We start from the raw sequence: 19,988 nt of genomic DNA on the forward strand, positions 1-19,988 counted from the left end.
AATTCCAGGGCTTGAGGTTTTCTGAGTAAATAGGGGGCTAAAAAATTCTGGGAGCAGGAATAGCTTCTGCTATGGGCTGAATTTTTGCCTTTTGCCCTTGTCAAGTTGTGCTCGGGCAGGAAGGGAAGAAAAAGGAATAAAGTTTTTTTGAATGGTAGCACTTCTCTTTGTGAGTCACATCTGTACCCTTATGCAGGGAGGTGCCAGCTGGATAAAATTCACTTTTTATTTTTTTACACGAAACCAAATTTCTGCTGAAATTAATTACGTGATGCTAAACCCAGAAAAAGCCTGGGTTGTGCTGTGTTTTATCTGCAAAGGTTTTTTTGGGTTTAGTACTGCCCCAAAGAGGTGCCAGTTCCCAGATCTGCAGTATTGACTTTGAGGCTTAGCTTTATGTTAATTTGGACAAAAAATAGTCTCCATTGCACCAAAAAAGGCGCTGTAGTTGGACTGTTTTCTCTCAGATGTCTTTGCATACAACTAAGGCTTATCCGTCATGCTGAGGAACTGATTAAATACAAAAATCCTTCAAAGATAAATCAAAATCCATAGGATTTACAATAAAATAACAGGCTTTGATAAATATAATTACAAATTAACTTTTTCTTCCCCATTAAATATCTTACTGCAGGAAATGTTCGGGAAAAATCTTTTATTGCCATTTTTCATGAGTTTTAATACATTATTCCCTGTTTTAGTTGTCCTAAGTCTGTCATCTTTCATTTGCAGTGTCTTGTTTGCTTTCTTTGGTGTTTATAGCAAATGAAACGGAACAAAGCGCTTTAGTTTTAAATCTCCCTTGTCTCACCATTTTCATTTTTCCCTGTCTTTGGATCCTTAGGCATCAGTAAGTAATGTATTTCATTGTCTTAATATTTGTATAAATAGAAATTAGTTAATTTTCCTTCCAGCAATTCCCATCCAACCTTGCAAGGTGAAGTTCATATTTTATTTGTCCATTGAGCAGGAAAGACATTTACTGGGAAGTTCCAATACTTCTGTGCTTCTTTATCCCTCTTCTTGGAAGCAGAGAGAGGAAGGGTGATTGCTGAACTTGAAGGGCATTATTTCTAAAGCCAAAGGGTCAAAAAAAAGCCAACCCAACACTGAGTGCATGAACAGAGGCTTGCTGGGAGCTCATGGATTTATGGCTGGGTTTAAGCCTTCCTTGGCTGTTCTTTCCAATCCCATGCATGGCCTGTAGAGTCTTTGTGTTCAGAGAAACTGAACTCGCTGGTCCTCAGTGATCAAAACAGCTCCACACAAACAGGAAAACGTGGCAGGGTCACCTCAGCTCTCAGAGGCCTCGTGTAGAGCGAGGAAGAGGCTGAGGAGCTTTTGAAATAACCTGCTCCAGTGGCAGAAAGGTGGCATGAGCCTTCTGCTGGAGGGGCTCCTTCAAGTTCAGTCACTGCTTCTCTCAGCTGTGCTCAGTAGATGCAGAGCTTGGCTGCCCTCAAAGCTGGCTGCTCCAGAGTTCAGAGTCACTTTATAGCTCAGAGACCCAGCACAGGAGGGACCTGGAGCTGCTGCAGAGAGGCCGGGGGAGGAACCAGGATGAGCAGAGGGATGGAGCAGCTCTGCTGGGAGCAAAGGCTGGGAGAGCTGGGGGTGTTCACCTGGAGAGGAGAAGCTTTGGAGTGACCCAATTGTGGCCTTCCAGTGCCTAAATGAGTTACGAGAAAGATGTAGAGAGACTCTTTCCAAGGGATGAAGTGACAAGGGGGAATGGCTTCCACTGCCAGAGGGCAGGGCTGGATGGGATATTGGGCAGGAATTGTTCCCTGGCAGGGTGGGCAGGCCCTGGCACAGGGTGCCCAGAGCAGCTGTGGCTGCCCCTGGATCCCTGGCAGTGCCCAAGGCCAGGCTGGACTTTGGGGCTTGGAGCAGCCTGGGACAGTGGAAGGTGTCCCTGCCCATGGCACAGGCTGGAACAAAGTCATCTTTAAGGTCCTTTCCAATCCAAATTCTTCTGGGATTCTCTAATTAGTGTGAAGTTAATTATTTTTATTCATTCTGCCCAGAGGAAGCCTTAGGCACACTCAGCTTTGGCAAACTGCAGCTTGGGGAGAGTTTATTCACTTTGTGGAGCTTTGCTGGGTGTTTTTTTCAAATGGAAGAATGATCCCTGGGTTCTGTGTGGGAATTCCAGTCCTCCTGGCTCTCTGGAACATTGGGAAGCTGGGGCTTCCCTGCCTGGGTGGTCTCCTGATCAAACAGAAAACAAAAGTTAAGAAACAAAAGTGTTTTGTTATTAAATACAACCCTATTAAATACAAAGGAGTTTTACATCTTGAATTACTTAGTGTAAAAAAAAGATATTTAACTCCTTCTAGGTATTCAAATTTCCCTTCCAATTTTGCTAGGGAATATTTAGCCACCAGAGATTAATTTCTCATTAATTTGGATTTAGTTATGTTTTCTGAGATATGAAACAACACCACCAAAACCCACAGAACGATGTGGCCAAGAGGTCTAAAACTTCGTCTTCCAACATTCACAGAATCATGAAGAACTCCATTTTTTTCTCCTATTCCTTTACCAAATTTCAAATTTTGGTAGAGACGAGGCTTAAAATTTTTAACTCAGGACTTGTGTGAAAATACGGGACATCTCTAAGTCACTAAAACCAGTCAAATTATATTTTAATTTGTGCAGATAGATAAGATTGTTACTCATGCTGTACTTTAGCTCTGCCTGACACAGGCTCATATCTTAAATTTCTCAGTTTGAGAGAAAAATAAATCTCATTTCAGCCTGTGGTGAGCATTGTTCAAAATAGGCCTTGAAGGGCACTTTTCTAGCAGGCAGTTTGGGGCTATTCATTTTAAAATACTGTTTATTTTCAAATCTGCTCAGAAGGTTGTCATATTAAAAATATTTGAGGGACAAAGCTAATAAGGGACTGGGAGGTGACAGATGCAATCCAGAAAGTGATGAGACCTCCCCCTTTTGGTGTAGAAATTCAATGTTAGTAAACCATAGGGGCTTTTCATTGGGTTCAACATGATGAAGAGATGAAATTGCTAGACACAAGAGATGAAATTCATTCACATATTGATACTTCTGTGATGTTTTGTGATTCTAGGTGGATAGGCCACAATATTAACTGACAATTTTGAAATACAAGATGTTTTTTTCACAAGAAGTGGATTTATCTTTGAACTCACCAAATAGCGACACAGCTTCAAATTAAAACAAGCAGCAGCTTGTTTTAATTTTTCTTCCTTCCCCCTTAAAGAAGATGCAAAAGTAAATGTCTTGCCAGTAGTAGATGTGCTCCTGCTGTTGGGTTGTAGTTTGCTAGAAGTGATTTAATGGCTCTGATTCATGTCATAAGTTCTTTTTTTCTCTCTCTCATGAGTACCTATGTCCATGCATGTTTCCTCACACGTGATTATCTTCTTTTCTTTCAAGTCTTTTTCTTCTCTACCATTTCCAACAAAGCAGGGGAAAAAAGTCAGTCTTAGAAGAAGGAGACCGACAGAGAGTTATAAGCAGCTTTGCTTCCCGTGCTATAGAGGCTCACAAGCAATCCAGTATCAATGGATCCCTGAACAACAACCTCCCCAAATCCTCGAGTAACATCACTTTTTTATCCGATGAGAACCCGCTAACCACCCGAAACCCGTTGTACGTGGAAGGCCTCCCGCAGAGCCCCGCTGCCGCCGGGTTCCATCGGAAAAGGAACGATACCTTAGATACTCTTTCTCCTTCAAGACTGGCCTGGAGAGAGGCCTCTTTTGGGGGCAGCCACCGGGCATGGACAGTGCCCACCCACCTGACCCGGAGACACATGTCAGGGTCCCTGGGCAGGCCGGTTATCATGGACCCCATCCAGTGGCAGCAGCAGAGACTCGCAGCCAAGGAGGAAGGAGCTGAGAACCCCGACAGTAGTGAGGATGTCAGCAGTCCACTATTCCAGAAGATCAGTGGCCCCAAGCTGACGGTGAAGGAGAAGGCGAGGCAGTTTGAGGCACTGCAGGAAATGAAGCAAGTGAGGTCTCCCGAGGTGAAATCCGCGCGGTCGCCCACGCACAGCGCCAGTGTCCAGGAGGGAGAGAATGCGCCAGAGCAGTCTCCCAAAAGTGTGGTGGCTTCTCCCCGCCTTCGCTCCTCCCCTCTGTCCTCTCCAACACCTTGTGCTGAAGCAGAGGCTGCCGTGGTCCCTGCTGTAATCGTCACTCACCACGATGACCCTCAAGAACATTCTCCTCCGCCAACTCGCAAACCAACTCCTCCATCTTCTAGGACAAAGAAACCACTTTGCCAAAGTTTTCTAGCTCCTCAGACCAAAGAAAACGTAGAAAGCATCCCAGATCCACCTAAAATTCCCCCACCCCCACCTCCACAGCTGCCACCTCCACTGCCACCACCACCTCCAACCCCTCCTCTGTTGCCACCCCGTCCTCCACCTCCGCCTGCAGTTTCTCTTCCATCTTCTTCCTCTTCTTCTTCCTCTTCTTCTTCCTCTCCATCTCCTCTTAGCACACAGCTCCTGTCCCCTGCCAAGCATTCCAAATCCCCTGCCAAACAGCCAGCTGTCCCCACGCCGCCCGCAGTGCCAGAGCTCCCTCCCCGCAGGGAGCTCAAAGGAATTCTTAAAAACATTCAGAACTTGGCCGCCATCGAGAAGTCAGTGGCCAACATGTACAGCCAAATAGACAAGAACCACCTGCTGCCCAAGCACGTCCCCAGGCTCAAACCGGCCCCAGCCCCGGAGCTCCCGACCCCAGAAGCCTCAGCCGAGCACAACCAGCAGAATGGGAACTTGAGCTGTGTTGTGGAGGAGCTGGAAAAACGCTTCCCCTCCCAGTCGACAGCTCTGTAATGCTCACGGGTGGATGTTCCCTGCTTTTTTTGAGTGGGAGGACTCAAACGCAGCACACAGGATCTGCCTCAGACTCTCCAGAAATCCCGGCTTTCCCCCTTTTCTCTGCTGTACTTGACTTACCCACTCCCAATCCTAAACGGAGAGATGTTGTCCTTCCCATTCGCTCAGAAGTCTGTGATGTAAATTATAATTCTCCAAGTTGTTTTCTCAGAACTACACCTTGCTGGTTCTTAGTCTGTGTCCTGGAAATTCTTGGGGGAAACTGTCCATTTTTACCCAAGGATGTGGCATAGACGGCAGCAGGCTCAATACTTCTTTAAGCAGCCTTCACTGTAGGTAACATCAGTCAGACTTTCCTGCAGCTGTGACTGGAATCTCTTGCTTTGCCCATGAAACACCCCATCTGGAAGGAATCTTCTGCCAAATATTGGGCATCAAAGCAAGGAAGGCCTGGGAGTAGCAGGTTCATCTTTGGTGAGCCAGGTTATTGGATGGGCCTTGAGCAATCTGGGATGGTCGCCCTGCCTGTGGGATGAGTTTTAAGGTCCCTTCCAACCCAGGCATTCCTTAATTCCATACTGCCTCTCCCTGCTCCGTGGGCTCTGCTCTGCTGACATTTTCTGGCAGCTCAGTTCCTGTCTTCAGTCAAAATAAGGGCTTGCTCTTGGTTCCTCAGCAAATGCAGCTGTGTCCCCACTCCTGTTCTCCATCTTTTGCCTTTCATTGCTTTTTTTTCTTTTTTTTAATATTTTAACTGCATGTGAAAAGTTTATATTTTGTAAATTTCTTTCATGTACAAAGCATTTGTTGTTTGTTTTTTATGACTTTGCATGTGCATGTTGTTGCTGTCTGTCTTTAATTTCCATGCTGGTCTGTCACAAGCTGAAACATCTCAATTAAATGGTAATAAAGTCACTCTGATTAGTGTCACCAGGTGAAGGGTCTCCAAGTACTTGTAAAAATCCACATAATGTGGATTTACTTACCAGCTTTTTTGCTCACAGTTGTCTAAATCAGATCTCTACATTTACATAAATATGTCAAATATAAATGTATATATAAAGTAAATTTTCTTGTCCTTTGAAAAAAATGTTAAGTAAAAGCCATTAGGGCATTTAAATGTTTGGTTCAACTTGCAAGTTTCCTTTCAGTCCTTTGCCAAAATCTAAAAAGTTTAATATGACAACTTTGAAAAACCATAATGGGAAAGGCCGATATTACCTAATGAAGCAAAACTAAAACTCCAGTTCAGTGTCAACATTGTAATTCTGTGCAGAAAGGTAATTAATTATTTATCAGACTGTTTATCAGACTCAACATTTCCATGGTGCTTGGCTTTTTCTCTTTTCTCCTGTTTTTTGGGTTTTGTTTTGTTTTGTTTTGTTTTGTTTGAAGTCTGCAGTTAGGACATGTGTGGATGCTTCAGTCAAAAGCTGATCAAGGTAGTTTCTCTTTCTTTGTCCCAGTGCCAAACTCCATGAACTCCATCCCATAAGTTCTGCTGATCCATTAGAATTTTCCTTTACTTAAAGCCCTTGTTGGGATAGGTTGTAGGATCAAGGTAGGTGTAGGAGTAGCTAATGTGTGAGGGGACGGATTATTCTATCATCCTATTTTGCTGTGACAGAATCTGTGTCATTTATGACATGTGCACATTTTCGATGCTCAGTTCTCCAAAGGTGACACCACTGCAATGTTTTAATCATATTCCCAAAGATCAGCAGCTATTAAGTAGAGAATTTTTAGGATTGAAGGGCCAGAGTGGTAATATGACTTAAATGTTCCCCTCTGTGTCCTGGCCATGCTCCTGGAGAGGGGTCAGTGGGAAGAGGGCAGAGACGGGCATGAAAAATTATTGGGCTGCTCATGTTCAGAGTGGATTGACCCCAAAGACAGAAATTTAGATTTAAGTACCCAAGTCCCATGTTAGAGCTTGTAAACAGCTGCTGTCATGCAGATCTTTACATCCCCAGTGAAATATGACATAAATAGACCTGATTTTGTGGTGCGTGAGGTCACACAGCAAAAGGGAGGTGTTTAGTCATTCACAGCATAAACTCCAATGATTCAGTTTGGCTACAATTAACTGGGATGTTCCTTAAGTAGAAAGAGTTAACATCACACAGAAGTTCCACTTTAAATATTTAATTTCATCATTTCAGAACAGTCTGGGAGGGGGTCATGGCAGTCAGCTCTTCTCTGATGAGGAACATTTGCTTTCTCATTCTGGAAATCCTTATGAAGTTGAAAACTTTACAAAACTGGATTCATTTTGTCTGGGTATAATGCAACCTTTGCTCTCCTGCTGACTTTCTTTAAATAGCTGTTGTTTAAAAAAATACTCTATTAGACTGGGAAAGAAGCTGTACCAGGGAAATTCTGTCCCATTGAGATGTCTGGATGATGCAAGGGAAATAGTTTTAAACCAAAAGAGGAGTGATTTAGATGGGACATTGGGCAGGAATTGTTCCCTAGCAGGGTGGGCAGGCCCTGGCACAGGGTGCCCAGAGCAGCTGTGGCTGCCCCTGCATCCCTGGCAGTGCCCAAGGCCAGGCTGGACTTTGGGGCTTGGAGCAGCCTGGGACAGTGGAAGGTGAGTGGAGGTGGAAGAGGAGGAGCATAAAGGTCCTTTCCCACCCAAACCATTCCATGATTCCATGATACTGCAGTTCTGCAGCACTACAAAGGATTAGATCCAGTACAGGAGTTGGTAGCAGGTTGAACATCTGTTATGATTTATATTTATGTATAATTTACCCCTCCCAGGTTGTCTGATTCAGCCAGCTGGGGTCCTCTGTGACCCTGGGTGTATCTCTGATCCTTTCATCATCAGCTTGACGGGGCCAAGTCCTGAGCAGGAGCAGAGGTGGCATCAGTGGAGGGCTCTTCCATGCAAAGCTGGAATTGAACCCCAGTGTTATAATTACTCTTCCTCCTTCCCAATTTGTTCTCAGTTCCAGCTCTGAACTGCAGCAAAATCTTCATTTTAGGAGCCAGGGCAAACTGATGAGTAGTTGCTCACTCTGAGGAGTATCTGTAGTATTTGGGATTTGTGATGGTTTTGCTTTTGATATGAAAACAGATTTAAGCTATGGAAGAGCAAGTGCCTGCTGGGGTGCCAGGAATTGGGGAAATGCTACTTTAGGCAAATCCCAGTTCCTCTAATCTCTTCTGGCAGTAAAAGGTCGGCACATCTTGTCCATGTGAGTTCATTCTGGCTGTGTCTCTCCCCTTCAGTACCAGCTCTGAGTTGTGGCTGTTCTGTTACCCCACATCCTCACAGGCTCCGTGCCCTCGCTTCCCATTCCACACGGCAGATTCGCAGACTGCAGTGAAGTCTGGCTGAGAACACTTCCCAGAAGCAATCCCTCTCTCTGTAGAGAGCTTTATTTCCTTCCTAGAAACAAATGATGTTGTCCTGACCTTTGTCTTTGTGCCAGAATAGATCCTTGTGCTGCAGTGAGTGAATGGATATTTTATGTCTTTTGGGGACTTTTTGTTCCTTCTAATCATGGCCACACAAAACTATTTGAAGTATCAGCAAAACTCATCATGGTGCTATTTTTATGAAAGCTGAATTCCAAATTTAATTAGAATTACTCATATTATGCCTTTAATCTGCAGTATAGTGCAATTAAGAGTAATGGGCTTCCTTCTCCTCAGACCTCCTTTATCTGAAGATTGTTGTTGGTGATATGGAAACTAAATCCAGAATTCCTCAACTGGGCTTCGAAAAGTCACAGATCATCTCTGGATGATAAATCTTCCTTTCAGCTGGCCATGAGGTTTATATTATATAGGCGACAGCATAAATTCAGTGCTGATAATCAACTCCACATCCTGAATATTAATAGGAAGATTTAGAGATGGGGATATTAAAGAATTAAAAGGATTTCTCTGGTCTTTATTATTTATTTAGTGTAATTAAAGACTTCCCCATGACTGCTGGCTGTGTCCTAGGTTAAGCCTAACATAATTTTGAGCATTTACCCTTTCCTTCTTAAAAACCATAATAAAAATAATCCAGAGTTATCCTTAAAAAAAATCCAAGGCCTAAATTTTTGTTCTCTAGTTTTGCCCAAACTATTTCAATTCTTGGGCACAAAATGTGAAAACAGAGAACTTGACAGACATAAATGCATTGGTCATGTCCAGGAATGGCTCAGAGAAAATGAATTAAACCAACAATAAATTCTTCATAAGATCAGAAGCACAAAGCCTGTGGCAAAATAACCACAGATAGAAGAAAAAAAAAAATCTACCTTCCCCCCATGGATCAAATGTTAGAAAGGGTGTATTTGGAATGATAATGTAATGTTGGTACAAGAAATTAGTAATACAGGCTCCAAGGCAATTCCTGATGGATACAGAAAGTCCAGGAGTAGGAGAAGTTGTTTCACAGCTTGAGCAGACGTGTGAGGGAGCAGGGTCCCTCTGTGGCTGGTGGCACAGCAGGGAGGGGACGGGCAGGGCCTCTCCCAGTCCCCCTCTCCCTGTGCTGAGTCTCTCTGGTTGCTCTGGCTCTTGGGGGTTTCTCCTCATCCATTCACAATCTAAAGCAAGAAAAGATCCCAAAGCTTCTCCAACCTTTCCCATGCAACAATCCCTGTGTCCAGAGCAAACCCAAAGAAAAACATATTTATTATTAGAGATACGTATTTCTTTCCTTGCTAACTATATTTTTAATTACATTTCCCTTCACCCCTCTCCAGCGAGAATGGCAATGGGCATCTTGGTTCAGGCTCACAGCATTACACTAATTTATTTCTTTTCTTTTCCTGACTTCTAGGCGAGGATATGCACAGCAAGAGGTAAGGCTGGCACCAAACTACCTTTAAAATATTGATTATACCAATGTGCTTTTCCCATGCAGCCCAGGAGTGTGGGCAGCAGGGGAGTGGGGGAGGCCCCCCTTCTACTCTGCTCTTGTGAGACCCCACCTGGAATTCTGTGCACAGTTCTGGTTCTCCCAAAATAAGAAGGATATGGAATAGTTGGAGCAGGTCCAGGGGAGGCCATGGAGTTTCTGAGGGATCTGGAGCATCTCCCCTGTGGAGCCAGGCTGGAAGAGCTGGGGCTGCTCAGCCTGGAGAGAAGAAGGGTGTGTGGAGACCTCACAGCTCCTTCCAGGGCCTGAAGGGACACATGGAAGCTGGAGAGGGACCCTGCAACAGGCACTGGAGTGACAGGACACAGGGAATGGGTTCAGACTGACACAAGGGAAATTTAGGTGGGATATTGGGCAGGAATTGTTCCCTGGCAGGGTGGGCAGGCCCTGGCACAGGGTGCCCAGAGCAGCTGTGGCTGCCCCTGGATCCCTGACAGTGTCTGGTTGGACACTGGGGCTTGGAGCAGCCTGGGACAGTGGAAGGTCTCCCTGCCCATGTCAGGGGTGGGATGAGCTGAGTTTTAAGGCCCCTCCCAACCCAGGCCAGTGTGGGATTGTGTGTTGTGGAACTCCTGGGTACTGAGTGCTTTAGAGACCAGAAATTGAAAGTGATTCAAGAAGTTTATGAGCCGTAAATCTCCTGGGGGCTGGGATCCACTGTGGCAGCAGTGTGACCTCCAGGCTGAGATTGCTGCTTAAGGAGCTGCCAGGAGCAGCTTCCCAGGGAATTCCCTCCACGCCTGCTGTGCTTTCCAATGTCACACCCAATCACCTGCCAGGCAGGGATGGGGCTCCACGGACCTTCCCTGCAGCTCTCTGAGGTCTGCTGCTCCCGCAGTATCATTTTATTCAGAAATTAATAACAGGGAGAAGAGTTTCCTTCATTACAATCTCACTTAATAGTTGGAAAATTCCCCAAAATACGTTTCTATCATAAAGGTTGATATTTGCTGATTTTTTTCCTCTCTTTGCACAGCTGGTTGTGTCTCTTAATTTAAATACAGAACTTGGTTCTCTTGGCTTCTGGTAGAAGTTCTTGGGTTAAATAAGTCAGACAATCACCACAAAAACGGGGAAGTTGGTTTTATATTGAGGTAAAAGAAATGGTGGACTGTGAAGGGATTTTACTGCATCAGGTGCTCAGTGTTCTCCCAGGGTATGGAAATATCCATCTGCCTGCCGTAAGAAGTTGCAAAGGACCTATGGTTTCAGCATTTATTGCTAATCTTAGACACCAATCGCCTGCACTTTAATTGTTGCTGCCTAATTAACCACTTTCTCATTTTCTTTTGTAGCAACAGCAGTTGCTGAGACCTTCTCTTCTCAGACCAGAGGTACCACCATTTTTAATTTCTTAATTGTTCTGTGAGTTTTGGAATGGCTTTTACATCATTTTCTAATAAGATGTGTCTGTCTCAGGTAATTTTTCCCCCTGGCTCTTAGATAAAAAGCGAAGTTCTGGCATTGTAAGCCCAGTTATGTTATTTTAATTAAATACCTTAAATTTACTGCATTTTGGTACTTCCAAGGCCAGGTTGGAGGGGGCGTGGAGCAACCTGAGATAGTGGAAAGTGGGACTGGATGGGTTTTAAGGTCTCTTCCAAACCACTCTGGGATCTGTGATTTCCCCCATGAGCATCTTTCAGTGGCTCCCACGGGCTTCATCGCAGTTTCAGATTCCCAGGCAGAATGATTCCATTGCTCTCCAACTGCTGTCTGATTTTTTCCTGGTGTCAGTCAGCTGCTGATGGATTACTGCAGCTGGAGCTGAGCTGAGCAGTTGGTGCTGGAAGCTTTAGCACCTTGCTGTGCAGTGCAACTGCAAATCTTTCTATTTCCAATATTTTAGGCACAAAATTGTTTCCAGAATAAGCAATAAGAGCAAATGTGAGACGCTGGTATTTTTGTGCCACAGGGCGGGGATCATTTCTGCAGTCAGAAGAAGTAATTACATCATAAAGAATAATAAAATCAGTGATTACATTTGGGCTTTTTCACACTGCATTCAATCAGTGTTTCTCTTTTCCAGGAGTTGAGTATGGAGTCTGGAATTGATCCAGGGCAGGAATACTATGGCCAGGATTACTACAGTTACGAGCACGGGTATAGTTCTGTTTTTCCTCTTTATTTCAGAAAGTGCTGCTTTTCCAGGCTGGTGATGTTTATTATTCCAGCAGTTAATCGTAGGACTTTTCTTCACCTCAGGATTACTTTAATCTTTGTGTCCACAAAGGCGTGAACCAACAACAAAACTCTTTTCAGAGGTTAAAAGTGTGTGTGATAACTCCCTGCTTCTTCAGGAATGTCATTATCCCACTTACAGAGTGCACATCCCGTCCCTCATGCTGGGTTTATATCCTTTGTGTGTGTATTTCTGCTTCCTGGGAGATTAATTTCCATCACCTCCTCCCCTCCTGAGTTCAGGGATTAATCCTTTCTTCTCCCAGTTCCCAGACAGCTGCTGGCCTTTTAAACTTTCCTCAAAAAAAAAAAAACCCCATCCTGCCTTGCAGCCTTTTAAATTTCCCTCAGAAAACACCATCCTGGCCTGGTAACCTTTTGAATATCCCTCAAAAAAACACCATCCTGCCTTGCAGTCTTTTAAAACTCCCTCAAAAACACCATCCTGCCTGGTAGCCTTTTGAATTTCCCCCAATAAACCCCATCCTGCCTTGTTCTGATAAAGACTGCAGGCTCTTCAGGAATTACTGCCGGCATTCCCCAGAACTCATCCCAGGGGAGCTGCTCTTTCGTTCCATGATTAGGATCCCCCAAAAAATCAGGTGGATTGAAAGAAAGTTGACCTAGAGGGGTCTTGCCTGGTCCAACAGACCTCAAAATTCAGGTTACCCTACGGGGCTTGTGGCCGTTGGAACAGAAGGATGTCTGGGATTCGGTTGCCGCTAAGGAAAAAGAATTAGGGAGAAAACCAGGGAAAGCCGTTCCCATCCCTCTGGATGTGAAGATGTGCGCTGCTGGCTGTGTGTGGGAGGTGTGAGCAGGTTTGGGCTCGTCCTGAGGAGCTGTGGTGTCCCTGGCAGGTACGAGCTGCCGCAGTACGGGAGCCGCCGGCGCCTGCTGTCCCCGTCGGGAATGTACGACGAGTACGGCGAGGTCGTGGTGGAGAGCGACGGTGGCTACTACTACAGCCCCCACGGGCCAGCAGCAGAGGAGGTGAGAAACACACCCTGGGGAGCTCATTCTGTTCCCTCAGCAGCTCGAAGGGCCACCAAAGCTCATCAGTTACATGCCAGAATTGATTAGAATTTGTTTTTTTATAGATCAGTGTTAAGCGTCGTTGGCCCTTCTGGTGGCCCATAAAGTTTGTCAGCATTGGATTCCTTTTGTTTTCTAGGCACAAAAAAGAATTGCTGAGTTTCTGTTAAAATCAGCATCTGTTTATAGTTCAAAGAAAAATCCAGTTAGACTTAGGTAATTCCATTTTATGTCATCACCAAATAAGGAAACCTTCCAGTATTTCGTAGGGGCCTACAAGGAAGCCAGAAGAAAACTCTTCAGCAGGAACTGGGGTGACAGGATAAGAAGAATGGCTAAAGACCGAAAAAGAGGAAAATTTGGGTTGGATATTGGGCAGGAATTGTTCCCTGGCAGGGTGGGCAGGCCCTGGCACAGGGTGCCCAGAGCAGCTGTGGCTGCCCCTGCATCCCTGGCAGTGCCCAAGGCCAGGCTGGACTTTGGGGCTTGGAGCAGCCTGGGACAGTGGAAGGTGTCCCTGCCATGGCAGGGGTGGGACTCGATGGGTTTCAAGGTCCCTTCCAACTAAAACCACTTCATGACTCTATGAGTCTATTGCTAATATTCTTCCTGTAAATGATGACTTCCCACTGAGGAAAGCAGTACCTAAATTCATTTGTCACAAAGTCCACTAAGAAATCAAAAAAAAAATTAAATGTGAGTGGCAATTAGAGGAAAGTTGAGGTAAATGTTTCTTTTGAGAAAAAAAGTCCAATTGTCACAAATGCCAGATCTTAATCCATTATTAAAGGAGAAGACAGAACATTTCAGTATTTTCCCCATTGCAGAGTAAGGTAGTTGTGCATTTCTAGAACTTTTTAAACCTCTGAAATTCCAAAACATTTCCCATAATTTCAGTAAGAAAACTACTCTAAAATAGGTAAGTTCATTTTAATGCTGGATAATAAATGTTGCATCTATTCCTACCCTATTTTAAGGTACAGGTTTTCACAACAACTCTCTTTCAAGTGGTAATCAATTAATTTTCATAATTTGCAGGGCATGAGTCCAGTCAGAGGCCCTCCCAGCAGAGGTATAAGCCAGGCAGCAGGGCCTCCAGTGGAAGGGAGACCTGTAGGTGTTGGGATGGACCTCAGCCGTGGTCCTGGAAGAGGATTTAGGAGCAGCCAGGGGAAAAGGAGGCTAAAGGCAGTGATGCATTTGAGTCGTGTGGCAGTCAGTGCCCACAAACCCGTAGGAAGAGCTGAGTCTGCCCGTTCCCGGTGGAAGAGAGCAAAGATATTCCCGATGATCCTGCAGAAGGTGAAAGGTAGGAAAGATTCCAGCTATGCCAAGCTGCTGTCAGCTCGCCAAGTGGACGGGGACAAACCCATGATGATCAGGGGAAGCTACTTCCAGAAATCCACGGACGACAGGCCCTCCATGAGAAAACTGAACCACGTGCTGAAGCGCATCAGCGTCTCCAAGAAATTCCAGGAGGGCCTTGGCAAGGATTTGGCGCGTGGAGAGGAGGGGTCTGAGAGGGATGAAGCCAAGTCGGGAGTTTCAATCAGCATCACGGCCGAGAGCGAGCAGGAGGAGAGTGACCATGAGAAGAGGAGGAAGAGGAGGAGGAGGCACACCTCGGATGAGTCCTCTGAGAAGAGCAGCAGCTCCGGCTCCGAGTCAGAAGACAAAGACTACTTGAAAATAACCCTGGACCAGGATGAGGCCACGGAAAGCACCGTGGACTCGGATGAGGAAACTGGGGATTTGGGGGATTCCGATGAGGACTCCGAGTCCAGCTCCAGCAGTGAGTCGGAGGAGGACTCGTCGGAAGAGGACGATGATGAGGAAGACTCTGAGAGCGATGAGGATGGTAGCCTGTCCAAGAGCTCATCCACACGGAGCTCCTACAGCAGGTCAGGGACCAGTGAGTCCAGCAGCAGGAGGAGCACGGAAATGTCCAGTGTAAAAAGCAGGGCAGGCAGCTCCCGTGGCAAACGTTCCAGCCAGAAATCCGTGAGCTCCACTGCCTCGGGTAGTGACAGGGACTCGAGCTACAGGAAAACCTCGGGATCCAGCTACAAGAGCAAAACCTCCTCTGCCAGCGTGGAAATAGAGGACACCATAGAAGAGGTGTCAGAAGAAGAGGAAGAGGAAGAGGCAGAGGAGACAGCAGAAAACTCAAACAAGGCAGTTTCTAAAACTGGCAACACAAAAGCTGCTGCTGCTGGAAAGGGCAAGGGAGGACAGTCAGCTGTTCCTGGTGAGGACAGTGAGGAGGAAAGCGAAGAAGAGGATGACCCAGAGGACAGTGACAGGGAGGACACTGCCAGTAAGAATGAATCCTCTTGCCTAGACAGTGAAATCAGTGCGACTTCCAAAGGTACCACAGGGACTAAAAGCTCAGGTAGTGCCACGTCTGGGAAAACTGAGACTGAGACTCAGAGCTCTGACACCAACAGGAAAGGAATGAAAACAAGGAAAAAGGTGTCCCAGGGAAGCAGCCAGTCCCAGTCAGATGAGCCCCTGGGTACTGGAATTACGGAGTCGGAGGCCACGGGTGATTCCACCTCCTTTTAAGGAGGAGTGACAGTAGGTGATGGTTTGCAGTGAGGAGTGGCTTTGCTTGCTGTGCCTTCTGTGTGGTCTTTCCTAAGCAATGCTGATGGGCTGGAGACAGCCAAAAGAAAAGGGCAAAGCGTATTGATCCAGTATTTCACTGTCCTTGGGAGAGAACTGTGGAAAACCAAGATAATTCCAGCCCTGGATATATATAAAAATATATATGTATATATATATATACACACACACTATAGCTATACTCAGTCATAGATAGAAAAGGTTTTGTTTTCCTGGAGCAACGAAACATGGGATTTAGGGAAGAATAGGAATGATGAGGAGGAGGATGTAAAGATTTAAAAGTCATCCATGTTTTCATTTTACACATTAATATTGTATTAATACATTTGCTAATCTTCAGGTGAGTTCTCTGTAGTCAAGGTCAGCTCTGCTTGCAGGGAGGACAAGTGGAATTGCAGCAAAACAACATTCCCAGCGCTGCAGGGGATAACTGAGCGAGCTGGGATTGGGCTGTTTCTGGATCACAGGATTCAGGTTGCAAACACCAGTGATGCACAAGCCAGGAATGCTGAGGCAGGAGGACCAAATGAGCTGGGTCAGGAAAGGAAATGGATTACATTTCCCAACCTCTGCCTTTCCTACCTATCACAGTACAGTGGTTTGGTTTTATTTCGTAATATTTTTTTTTAATTTCATTTTTTTTATTTTATTCAATATCTCTTTGAACTTGATCCATGGTCACTTACCTGCCCCTTTGTGCCCCCACACAGCACAATGACGTAGCTGCACACAATGTTTTAATGTAAATCCCACTTAAACTAAGCAGGAATAGATCCACTGGAATATATCCATGTGAAGAACATTGTCTGTCTTTGCCAGGAACAACAAAAAAGACATCTAAGTAATTTTTACCAAGTGTAACTTCTCAAAAGCTGAAGAGTAACCACGTATTTGTGCCCTGCATGACTTTCTTTCTCTAAATACTGGCTTTTCTCATATTCCTGTGTGTGCTTTGCAGTGGGGGTTAACTGTGATGGCATCTTAGTGCTTGAATTATTCATTCAAGAGGGGTAATAGCTCTTTTCAGTGTGCTGCAAGGAGGCATTTATTTTTAAAAGATCAATTATAAATTACAATAACTAGTGGGGGTTGTGTGCTCACCACAGAGGAATCACTACAAAGTCACAGCAGGGTGGAAATTGTTTGCATTAATTCTTTGAAAAAATACATAAGGTATTTATATGACTAAAAAAATATAAAATATGTAAGTTATGTAAACCTAAAGCCTGGTTTCTCCACTGTCTTCCTGAGCATTTCCACTGATCCCCCCTGTCTGGAACAGTCAGAAAGCTTTAGCACGGGGCTGTTCTTTTTGTAACCAGCCAGTTTTGCCTGAGATTTTCCCTGGTGTGTGTCCCAGGATTTTCTCTGCTGGATGTGTGATGCACACAAAGCAGAGCTGCCCTGTGCACGGAATGCACAATGCAAGGGAACAAAACCCCTCAAGGCCCTCCTAGAATTTACACCCTGGAGTAGTTTCTTAAAGGCATCCCTCACACAGCAGCTTCCTCCTCCGGTTTGCACACACATCGCAAGGGGAAAGATGCAAAATGAGTGGAAACTGGTGAGAGTTATTAACCAATGAACAGAAAGGTCAGGGAAATGAAGAAACAGCCCTGGCATGCCCTGACATTTCTTTTTGTTGTCCAACAGTGGGCCAAAAAGAAGAGGATCAAGCTGGTGGTGGACCCGGAGTACGAGACCAGCTCCACGGGCGAGGAGAGCGCTGCCGACCCCGGGCAGAGGAACCGGCTGGGCAACGCCGGCTTCCAGCCCAACGGCAGCAGCAACGTCTACGTGGCCCAGAACGGCTCCGTGGTGCGCACCCGCCGCGCCTGCCTCGGCAATAACCTGAAAGCCACGTCCCCAGTGAGGCTGGGGAAGCAGTTCAAGAAACTGGACAAGCTGGCAGTGACACATGAGGAGAGCGTGCCGCTGAGCACCTTATCCAAGGGACCGTCCCTGAGCGACAAAATGAACTCCAGGCCGTGCAGTGTCTCCTTTTCCTCCTCTATAGGGGCCGAAAATGTAGTGACAAAGGCCAGGGCGGCCAAACTGAAAAGCACAGATGAGCAGGAATCAGTTGTTGACCACGAGGAAGTCAAGGAGCCCTTGGAGTCGCACAGTGAACACACACAGTCCGACGAGGAGGAGCTCTGGATGGGCCCTTGGAACAACCTCCACATACCAATGACAAAACTGTGATTTTAGTTGTTGTTCTTTTTTTTTAATTTTCATTTTTACTTCGGTTTATAATAAACTGAGCTTTTTATTGTCACCCAGGGGCAGATGTACGGAGTTTGTATTGGTGCACATCCGTTGTCCATGACAAACGGCACGCTTTAAAATTCCCAGACAAAATTTGCACTCACCGTTGGACCGATCCATTGTCCTCCCCAGTTTTGACAGGCTCCCATTTCACTAAACACTACTTGGTTCCACTTAATGAGTTCTTTTTTGGATCTGGAGTTCTTGTTTAATAAACAGTAAACTACTAATAAATGCACAGCCCCCTTTGGTTTAACCCTCCAGACAGTTCTATACCTGCCTGGCTTTGTTTTTCTGTACAGTACTTGTGGCTCTACTGTCTAGATTTGGGAATTGTCTATTTGTGTTCAAGATTTATATCCAGAGCTCTGCCTTCTGACCTCAGAGTAATAAATTAAAAATAAACCCATCCAAGTCAATGGAGCAAATCCTCGGCTGCTGCTGGAATTTGAGTCCCAATTCCAAGTCAGAGCAATTGATGCAAACAACGCCCAGCTGGCAAAGTTATGGAATCAAAGTTCCTGCAATTACAGCACTGCCACTTAGAAAAGTGCAAGAAAAGCTGAAATAAGATAAAAAATTGCAAAGAGGAAGGCAATGTGTAGCAATTAATTTTGTTCAGAGCTACCTGGCCATGGTTTGTTCATTTTCTTTTGTAAATTAGCTCGTTCCAATTTTCTTCCCCAGTCAATTTTTTCATCTTTTTATCTCTTCCCACATCAGTTCTGTTTACTTCTTTCCATGGTCTTTAGCTCCAGCTTTTATGCTCTATCAGTAATTGTCATCCTATGGCTGTATTCCTCTGGAATAAAGCAGGATGATCCATGAGCCTGTGGTAGTGGGAGGCACTAAAGAGGAACTAATGGGAAGAGGATGGATCCATTCCCAAGCCCAGCTGGCTGGTGGGTTAAGCGGTTAAGCCATCACCATTCCACTTTGATAACCTTGAACAAAAACGTGCTGAAAAGACAAATGGATCCACAGGGAAGAGGAGAGAAAGGGAATATTTTATGAGGTGAACATGCACAGACAGATCTGGGAAGGGCAAAGGGTCTCAGGACATACACTCGGAGTTGTTTCCAAAACTTTGTGCTAATGTGCTCATTACCTGTGAAATACACGACATAAATTCAGGCACATGGTTACAATTTCTGGTTTTACCTCAAAGTTTTGAGTGTTGTCACAGCTTGGGCAGGGAGCTGAGAATTTTCACTGTTTGTTGTCCCCAACACCCAAAAACGACAAAGAAAAGTGGTTTTCTCCAGTATGAAGCAGCAAAGGAAAAAAAAGCAGAACCCACGTTCACGTGAGAAAAGTGTCCTGTTGTGTGGTGCAAACCTTTTTGGGGTAAAATCAAACCAATTGTGAGAACAACCTGGATTTCTGTGGAAAGATTGGAAGAGCCAACAGATAAATGTGTGTAATTAGCAAGGAAGAGATTGGCATCACCATTCTTTCTCCATTCCACAGCTCAGGCCTCCCCATGAGGTCTGGGTGAGGAAGGATCTGCTCTGGCAGTAAAAGGACTTCGTGCTGCTGCGGCTGTGTTGGTTTTCCCTTTGCCCAGGTTCTCCCCCAGCACATCCCTGGGAATATTTGTCTTTGGGAGCTGTCTGCATGTGGTGTCGATGTGACTTCTCTGTCCAATACCTCCTTCTCAAGCTGAGGTTTCTGACCAAATATTTTGAGCAATGGTGCTTGTCTTCAGGCATGAGAAATGCACTGTAGCCTCTCACACGTGGGAAAAACAAACAAAAAGATGTGTCTTTTCCCTAAGTTCCTTTTTCTTGGCATATTTGCACTTGGGACCGGCGCTAAAACAGCTGTTTGGAGTTAAGCTGGAGGCTGGACATACAGATAAGACTGATGGAAGAAAGAAAAAAAAAAATCTATTCTTTGAAATAACAAGTAAAATGTTATATTTTAATCCTGTTTAAGACACTGTTATTATTTCACTGCCTCGCTTTCATTGCAGAGTCTGTCAGTTCTGTTCCTAATATTCATTAGGGTCGTATGCTTTTTAGAGGAACATTTTCTCCCAGTTTTCTGAGGGAAAACAGTTGTTGTATCTTTATTTCTAAAACAACTATTGCATCTGTAGCTCTGGGAAGGATGCTGGGGCTGGACACTGGGGGTCGGTAGTGCTGTCCATGC

General features: G+C 45.2%; 1 protein-coding gene across 2 annotated transcripts in view; it reads left to right on the forward strand.

The window, feature by feature from the left end:
- The window catches only part of PCDH15 (protocadherin related 15), a 640,425-nt gene extending 620,709 nt beyond the window's left edge, over positions 1–19,716 (forward strand). The window contains exons 35-40 of one of the 2 annotated variants that reach the window (XM_063406141.1): positions 9,627–9,648; positions 11,021–11,059; positions 11,755–11,828; positions 12,767–12,899; positions 13,980–15,413; positions 17,220–19,716. In XM_063406141.1, the coding sequence (XP_063262211.1) occupies positions 9,627–9,648; positions 11,021–11,059; positions 11,755–11,828; positions 12,767–12,899; positions 13,980–15,413; positions 17,220–17,771 (2,254 nt within the window). In that variant the 3' untranslated portion in view covers positions 17,772–19,716. The remainder of the gene's footprint in view (positions 1–9,626; positions 9,649–11,020; positions 11,060–11,754; positions 11,829–12,766; positions 12,900–13,979; positions 15,414–17,219) is intronic. The other variant, XM_063406139.1, reaches the window with a different exon arrangement.
- The last annotated feature ends 272 nt before the right edge of the window (positions 19,717–19,988 follow it).

Source organism: Prinia subflava, chromosome 9 (assembly GCF_021018805.1).
Source record: "Prinia subflava isolate CZ2003 ecotype Zambia chromosome 9, Cam_Psub_1.2, whole genome shotgun sequence".
Classification (NCBI taxonomy): Eukaryota; Metazoa; Chordata; class Aves; order Passeriformes; family Cisticolidae; genus Prinia; species Prinia subflava.